Here is an 8400-nt window from a genome sequence, read left to right as displayed (position 1 = left end):
ATAATAAAGGATTATCTGGTAGAATTTGTTCAGGAAAACGGGATAGTTAATGACAATCAGCATGGGATCAGGAAAGATCGTTCCTGCCTAACTAACTTGCAAACTTTTTATGAGGGGGTGAGTAGAGACATCGATGGAGGGAGGCTGGTAGATGTGGTATATCTGGATTTCTCAAAGGCTTTTGATACGGTACCACACAAACGCTTGCTACACAAGCTGAGAGCTACGGGCATAGATGAAGTGGTGTGTACGTGGATAGAGAACTGGCTATGGCAACATGTCCAGAGGGTATCTATAAATGGCACCTTTTCAGACTGGGCTAGTGCAATGAGCGGTGTGACTCAGGGTTCTGTGCTGGGTCCCATATTGTTCAACTTATTTATTAATGACATCGGGGAGGGTGTTAACAGCGATATTTACGTGTTTGCGGATGATACCAAATTGGGAGGGTAATAGACACTGACTTAGACATTATAACATTACAGGAGGACCTGGATAAAATAGGGGAGTGGGCAATAATATGGCAGATGAGATTTAATGTCGATAAATGCAAAGTAATGCACTTTGGAAATAAAAATAAACAAATGGGTTATACTATTATGGGTATGCCGCTAGGGAAGTCAGAAATAGAGAAAGATTTGGGGGTCATTGTAGACCACAAACTGAAAGGTAGCTTGCAGTGCCAGGCTGCTGTAAACAAAGCTAGTAGGGTTTTGTCCTGTATTAAGAAGGGGATGTATTGCAGGGACAAGTCTATAATTTTGCCACTTTAAGATCATTGGTACGACCTCATCTGGAGTACGCGGTCCAGTTCTGGTCACCAGTACTAAGAAAAGATGTCCTTGAGCTGGAAAGAGTCCAGCGGAGGGCAACCAAACTAATTAGGGGTATGGAGGACCAGAGCCTCCATACCCCTAAACATGTGAACATTTAAACATGTTCACATTGGAGGTGAGGAGATTAAGGGGGGATATGATTTCCATGTACAAGATGTTCAATGGTGGCAGCAACATTAGCGACAAACTATTTAAAATTAACTCCATTACAAAAACTAGAGGCCACCACCTAAAATTGTTGGAAATAAAATTCCAGCACAAGGGGCGAAGGGGGTTCTTCACAGTTAGAGCGGTTAGGGTCTGGACCTCACTGCCGCAGGCAGTGATTTCAGCTAAGAGTGTGGAAATGTTCAAGAAACTTTTGGACGATTTCCTAAGGGACCGTAATATACAGGGGTACAAGTACTCCTAAGAATGAGATCCTATAGGTTGGACTTGATGGACTAATGTCTTTATTCAACCTCAAATACTATGTAACTATGTGACCTGTTATACATCTGCAGGGGAGCTTTTCACCTCTCCTTCTCCTATCTCAAGAAATGCAAAGCCAAACTCCATCCAGGCCACCCGGTAGACATTTGGCATCTCACCTATCCCACTGGGCATGACTTCACTTTCTTTTCTACACTACATCAGACATACTCACATCTAGACTATTTCTTTATTACGCACGAAAACCTAGATAAAGTCGTAGAGACTTCCATAGACCCACACCTTCTGTTGGACAACGCCCTTGCTCTTCCCTTGCTTCCCTATCCTTTATCTTCCCACCAGCCCCTTTTCCCTAACCCCGCCCTTGCAACACAGTTTCCATCCCTCTACACGACCACCCCAAAACTTAAACACTATTACCATGATAAAACTGTCAGCATACTGTATTTTAAGAAACGAGAAAACGAGTAAGGCAACAGTGTATCTGTACTTCTTACCTGCATTCACAGTCTGAATGCTGAATAACAGACATGTTTGTGTATTCCTCCTGGGGAGATTTTTTCCTTAAAACCTGAAAAAATTGTAACAATTGTGTTCACTGAGTGTTTAGAAGTTTAGTTAAATATAAGCATATGAGCAAACTGATTTTTTCCTGAGACTTTAGACAGACATTCTATTAAAGAAAAGAATGTTTAAGCTGTTACACAACCATTGACCACATGTAACACAATTTCATGCCAAGTATGGATATTCATTTCACATTAAAAATCTTTTCTTTTACAAATATATGATCTTACAAGAGCACTGTTATTGTTTTGTTCAGGTAATGGCCTTTTTAAAGTAATCCTTTTACAAACCTGGGCAATTCAAACTAATTATAAGGTGGATAGCAAGCTTTACCTCTATGCAGCATGTATTATTTATTTGGGGCCAGTGCTGAAACATCCACATCACCATATGCAATAATACTGAGAAATTGAAGCTTGTAGAACAATGTTACAAATGTAATCCAAAAATCACTGCGCTAGGAGTGAGTGTCTAAATAACTAATTGGACCAACCGCAACAATGTGTGTGAGTGAAAATATTATGTAGCAAGTAAGTTGCGCTCGGTCTAAAATAAAAGTGAATGTTAAGAGTGTGAATACATAAACTCTCAGTATTAACGAAAAAATGAAACAATTAATTAAGTGCTAATACCGGGAATCAGTATCTCGGCTTGTAACAGTGAATTGCAAAAGTGAAAAAATTAAGTGCAAATACCGGAAATCAGTATCTCGGCTTAAAACCGTGAAATGCAACAATGTTGAATAAGTGTGTGGAAAAATCAATTACAGTCCAGTATATCATTAAGTGTTTCTGTGTGCTGAGCGCACTCAATGTAGCCGAACAAACACTCTGATGATGTGATCATCTACCAGGACATATTATAAACAATACGTGTGTGGTTGATCAAATGTTATAAACATAGTGTCATATTAAACGAATATTAAGTATACAGTGCAGCTCGGTGCGCTCTGATTCCTCAAAGAAAAAAAGTTTATACGGGGTTAATTGTCTAGATTACTAGCAACAATATAACAAGCAGTCAGTTCAAAGAGTTTGCGGTTTACATGGAATGGGATTACAGCGGTTACTTTCCTTGTTTCAATGGTGCCTGAGTGGGTAGTCAGTTCATTACCCAGATCCTCCTTTGACGCGTTTCGTTCATTCACTTTTTCAAAAAGGAGTCATAGGAGTCATGAAAAAAAGGAGTCATAGAAGTCATGACTTCTTTTTGAAAAAGTGAATGAACGAAACGTGTCAAAGGAGGATCTGTCTTCGCCGCTCACAGCTGAGATTCTGCTAATAACCCTAAGCTCGAATAGTTCGTCATTTCTGTAAGTGCATTTGTGTATTTTAAAGAAATAAATCTTTTTAATGACTGCACTTAGAAGGTCCCGCCTCCTTTCTCCGTTTTCCTCCTGGGAGATTCTAATAGGTTTTCGCCGCCAGTCGGGCGGTGAGGAAATCCGCTACAGGAGGAGAAAACCATACCAGATTGTCTGATTTGGAGAGAAAAGAGGGTGACGGATCACTGGAAACCCGTATAAACGTTTTTTCTTTGAGAGGAATCAGAGCGCACGGAGCTGCACTGTATACTTAATATTCGTTTAATATGACACTATCTAGGTGTGTGTACTATATCTCGGCTTAAAACATGGTTTTAAGCCGAGATACTGATTTCCGGTATTTGCACTTAATTTTTTCACTGTTGCAATTCACTGTTACAAGCTGAGATACTGATTCCCGGTATTTGCACTTAATTAATTGTTTAATTTTTTCATTAATACTGAGAGTTTACGTATTCACACTCTTAACATTCACTTTTATTTTAGACCGAGCGCAACTTACTTGCTACATAATGTTACAAATGTATGATCTATTTTTAGGTTACTTTCAACTGGGCTTTAAGTATGCATACTTATTTAAATGGCCATCAATGCAAAATGGATATACCTTTACTGGATGATGATAGGCATTTCTCTACTTTACCATGTGAAAGTATGACATTTCACAATTTGCCACATGGTAAGGTAAAATAGCTTCACTCACACACTTGCATTTTTTTTCTCTCCAGCCAGTAGCATAATGAGAACCAGTCAGAAATTAGCACTTGTAAGAATCTAACAGGGCTATTCACTAAAGGGTGACAAGTTTGGAGAAGGCAGGAGAAGTGAACAATCTAAGACAACATGGCTAAACTGGAAAGTAAGGTGAATTGGATTTTTTTTTTCAAATCGCCTATTTTGGCCTAGATTATTCACTTCTCCTGCCTTCTCCAAACTCTTCAACCTTTAGTGAATAGACCTGTAAATCTCCACTCTTAAACTCTTTCCCTCTCCCGCTGCTCCTTTTAGCCAAGGGAAGCCTAATACTCAGAACCTCTGGGTATGAAGGAGCATGAGATTCACTCCCCTTCTCCCATGTAACAACCTAGCACTGTCACATGGAGGCTGGCAGAGAATTTGCAGCTCAGAGGACACTTTAACAAATTGGTTTGGAGCTTATGAAAGTGACCTTTTTGATTTGCTCTGCATAGGCAAAGCACAGAGTCACTTCAAAGAAGTCCTTGAGGTAAAAAGAATGCTCTGTTTAATACACCAGGGCACCTTTTTTAACCATACATAGCAGCTTTACCATTTAAAAAAATAAAAATATGAAGAGAAAAAGTTAATACTTATACTTGCCTTTCACCCTGCTTCTGTACTTCAAGGGTGGCATCACGCTGCTTTCAGCGAGTTCCCAGAGAATCCCAAGTATACAAAATCATGTGAGCGGACATGCCAGCACAGTGCAAAGATTGTGGTCTCGCAGGATTTGCTCAGCATTCTCTAGGAATCCCTTCAACTAGGTGCCGTGTGAGGAAACTGGGGTTTTAGGAAAGTATATTCAATAAAAAAATTTCCCCAACAGTTTTTTTTCTAAACTGTAAAGCCTTAGCACAGTAATAGTAGAGTATTGCATTGTCTTAACCATTGATTAATGTAGTTTTAGTGATACCCTTTATTGCCTAACCAAAATTATAACTAAAGGCAAAATGTTTTTTGTAAATTTGGATAAGGTGGTGGGAAGTTAGAAAACACTGTCAAGTTATTGCTGTCTGTGTTCCTGTTGGGGAAATTCACTCACTCTAATTCTCCAGATCGCCAATGTCACAAGAAATAAAAGTGAGGGGAATTTCAAAATGTTGAGCTGCCACCAGAACAGTAATAGAGGTAAATCTTCCAGTGGGAGACTTCCCGTGGAGACTGTCCCATGGCAACGGCTCATATACACCGGCGCTAATACATGCTGATAGGCATACAGTGCAAAATATGTCTGATTTTGCAGCACCCAGGAGTCTCAGCTGCTGCATTTTTCTGATCATAGGATTGTATGGGCAGAAAATGCTGTACATACGCATGTAAACACCGCTAACAGTGTTTGCACGTGCATGCTATATGGGTGTTAGTTTTCAAGCACAAAACGCCTACTCTCTAAGAACTATTTTCTCCCCTTACATGTTCCTCCTTCCACAAACTGCAGCTATTCCCTCATATGTCCAAGCCTGGGAGAGAGATCTCAAAGCTTCCCTGACTAAGGAACAGTGGGAGGAATCCTAGTTGTCTATTGTGAGAAACTCTATTAATATTGCCTCTCGAGAAAACTCATATAAAGTACTGTTTCAATGGTACCTGACCCTTGCCAGAATGTCCATTTATATACCATCTTATTCTCCACACTGCTCTGGACCATGCTCCACATATGGTGGACATTTTACAAGGCCCAACGTTTATGGAGAAGAATATATCACTACATTAATGTGTTTTTAAACGTTCTTTGTAAAAAAAAAGAAAAATAGTGCTGCAAACCTCAGAACCTACCACGTGTCCTGTGTGCTTTTCTTTTGAAGGCTGTCATTGCTTGGCATTCTGTATCTGTAAATCCTTTCCCCTCTGTTTCTAATTTTCAGGTAACTATGCTGACTTGCAAGGACTTATAGAGTTCCGCTGTAGCCACCCTTGCTTATGCGCTCCCAGCCAGGACTACAGCCTGATGTTCCAATGCTGTGTACACCAACAAGCATCGGCAACTCCGAAGCCCAGGACATTAAGCCACGCAAGTACAAGCCAATTGATTGACAGCGGCTCTTGAGACTATTTTGAGTTTGGAATTATAGACGGGACACTCATGCACGTTGTTTACATGGCACTAGGATCAATTAAACATGTAATGCTGATGAGGGTGGTCAGGTGACCATTCTGTTTAGTGCTCAGTGCTCTCACTCTTATGAAAAGTTGCTTGTCCACATATGAGAAGAAAACATTTTCATTGGGGAATGTTTCCTAGGTTACTGCAAATATATTTATAAAAAAAGTTTAATGCTTTAATAACTCTATTCTAAACATCAACATCCCAAAAATGATGCCCTCCTCTTTCAAACTTCAGCAAATGTTAACAAAAAACACAACTCTAGCAAATATTTCCAAAAAAGTACAACTCTTGATTTCCTATATATCGGCAACAGATAAAAAGACATCTTCATAATTGAAAAGCTTATAGCCATACTCCTAGATAGACATAAGACATTTCTACATTTTGACAGTTGGCAGCCATGAATCATCTACACCAACCAATTGGGCCAGGATCCTTCCTTCTATACCAAAACCCCTTTTGGTTGGCCACAATAGACCCCCCTTGGCCTTAGCCAACTTCTTAACAAAAGTTCTACCTCTCCCTTGCCCATCTTCCTCCCATTCCCACTCTATTGATAATTCTTCTTAACTACAGTCACCATCTCTATTCTTCGAAAATTTCCTTAACCCCCCCTTTTTTTTCTTCTTCCCTTCACCCCCCTCCCGCCCCTGTATAAATTCCCTGGGTTCTTTTACCTTCTGATGCTTTCCCACGTACCTCTCATTGTTACCTCCTCTTCATCCCCCAGTTTGGGAATACACATACCAGTTTACCCCACTATTGTGTCCCCTGAAACCCCTCTCCAAAGTATCCTAATACTCATCCTATATTCTCCCACAGTTATTTCTCTTGACAGCTAAAACTGCGATCTTTTGTGATCCACCTTCGAGATACATTCTTACCATTTATCTTCTCATTTTAAAACAATAGACATCTTGTAAAGGAAAATGCTTTTGGCTTTAGATATACTTTAAGTTATTAAAGATGAAGGTTTTCAGAATGACTTAGATCCTTTCTTCAGACTTTATGTAAATTGATTTTATAAAGCCTGAAGAAGGTATCTAAGTCATTCTGAAAGCTTTCATCTTTAATAATTAAAGCTAGCCAATACAAGGTATCACTAAAACTCCAGACTTTCTCTCTTAGCAAAGTGAATTACAATACTAGTACATTAGTGAAGCTACTATAGGCCAAACGGCTCCTTTTGAAATAGCAAACAACAACGGCAGATAGAAAATATTTTTATAGGGCATCAGCTATATTTGCAAAAGACCTCTAAACCTGAATACTTTAATAATCACCTCCATTTTTACAATGTGTGACTGCAAGGGAAAGCAGCTCTGAGCTTCATCCAAACAGCAACCGGCACAGCGCTGGACTGACACACATGCTGGCTTGAAGAGGAATTCTGAAAACTGGGGAAACTCGTGTAGGAGATTCAGAAGGACCCATCGAGGTTGGCACTTACTGCGGTTATAGATATCTGACCAGGCCAGTCCTAAGAAACATACATCAAAACAACTGCCTTATTTATTATTATAGAAAATATTCTTTATATTAAAGTTCTGATTGTAGGCATTCAAAGAATTTCATATTCACACTGAGCTAATCATACAAAGGATATGCATATCTGATACGTATTAGTGTTATGTGATGCATTTTATGATCTACATTCTTGTCATGAACATATTTTTAAGCTCAATAAATGCAAACAATAGTTGACAATAGAGATGGCCAGCCCTCTGAATCCATTCACTAGTAATAGGAAGTAACAACAGAAGGTGTAATCTTTAGCAGATTTTTACTGGGACTTCAGCCAAAACTTTTTTTTCTTAGTTCTGGATATAGTGGAAAAGAGTTTTTCCCCCCACTGTATGTATAACTGGAAAAAAAGGATTGTCTTGAGATAATTCCTTAAAGTGCATGTAAAGCCTAAGCCCTCATTCACACTGGAATCGGCTAGCACATACAGCTCCGTGCTGCATGAAGGGCCGTACCGAGCAGCTCCTGGGAAGGACAGGTGCTGCGTGTGACTAGTACGCAGCCCCCGTCCTTCTCCATGGGACTATGTGGCCGTACAGCCCCTTACGCTCACCCGCCCTGCACATCTGTGCGGGTGAGCGTACTCGTACGCTGACAGGATGGATCCTGTCTGTGTCCGAGCCAGGAAACGCGCACCCCTACCTGCACTTGAGGTGAGCGTAGGGGGGCGTATGGCCGCGTAGTCCCATAGAGAAGGACGAGGGCTGGGTACTAATCACACGCAGCACCTGTCCTTCCCGGAAGCTGAGCGATACGTCCCTCCATGCAGTACGGAGCTGTACGTGCGGGCCGATTCCAGTGTGATTGAGGGCTAAACTTTTTTTTCAGCATCTACTATTCTCTGTTAGTTGTTGCAAGGATATATCTATATA

General features: G+C 40.3%; 1 protein-coding gene across 1 annotated transcript in view; it reads right to left on the bottom strand.

Annotated features, from left to right (window-relative positions):
- VEGFB (vascular endothelial growth factor B) overlaps positions 1–8400 on the bottom strand; it is a 48249-nt gene that overhangs the window by 22583 nt on the left and 17266 nt on the right. The window contains exons 3-4 of the mRNA XM_018565245.1: positions 7288–7484; positions 1766–1839 (exon numbers count right to left, since the gene is read on the bottom strand). Coding sequence (XP_018420747.1) covers positions 1766–1839; positions 7288–7484 — 271 coding nt within the window. The remainder of the gene's footprint in view (positions 1–1765; positions 1840–7287; positions 7485–8400) is intronic.

Source organism: Nanorana parkeri, unplaced genomic scaffold (genome assembly GCF_000935625.1).
Source record: "Nanorana parkeri isolate BGI_ZX_2015 unplaced genomic scaffold, ASM93562v1 scaffold25, whole genome shotgun sequence".
NCBI classification, from domain to species: Eukaryota; Metazoa; Chordata; class Amphibia; order Anura; family Dicroglossidae; genus Nanorana; species Nanorana parkeri.
Note: the sequence above shows the minus strand (reverse complement) of the source record. Positions and strands in the feature narration are given on the sequence as shown.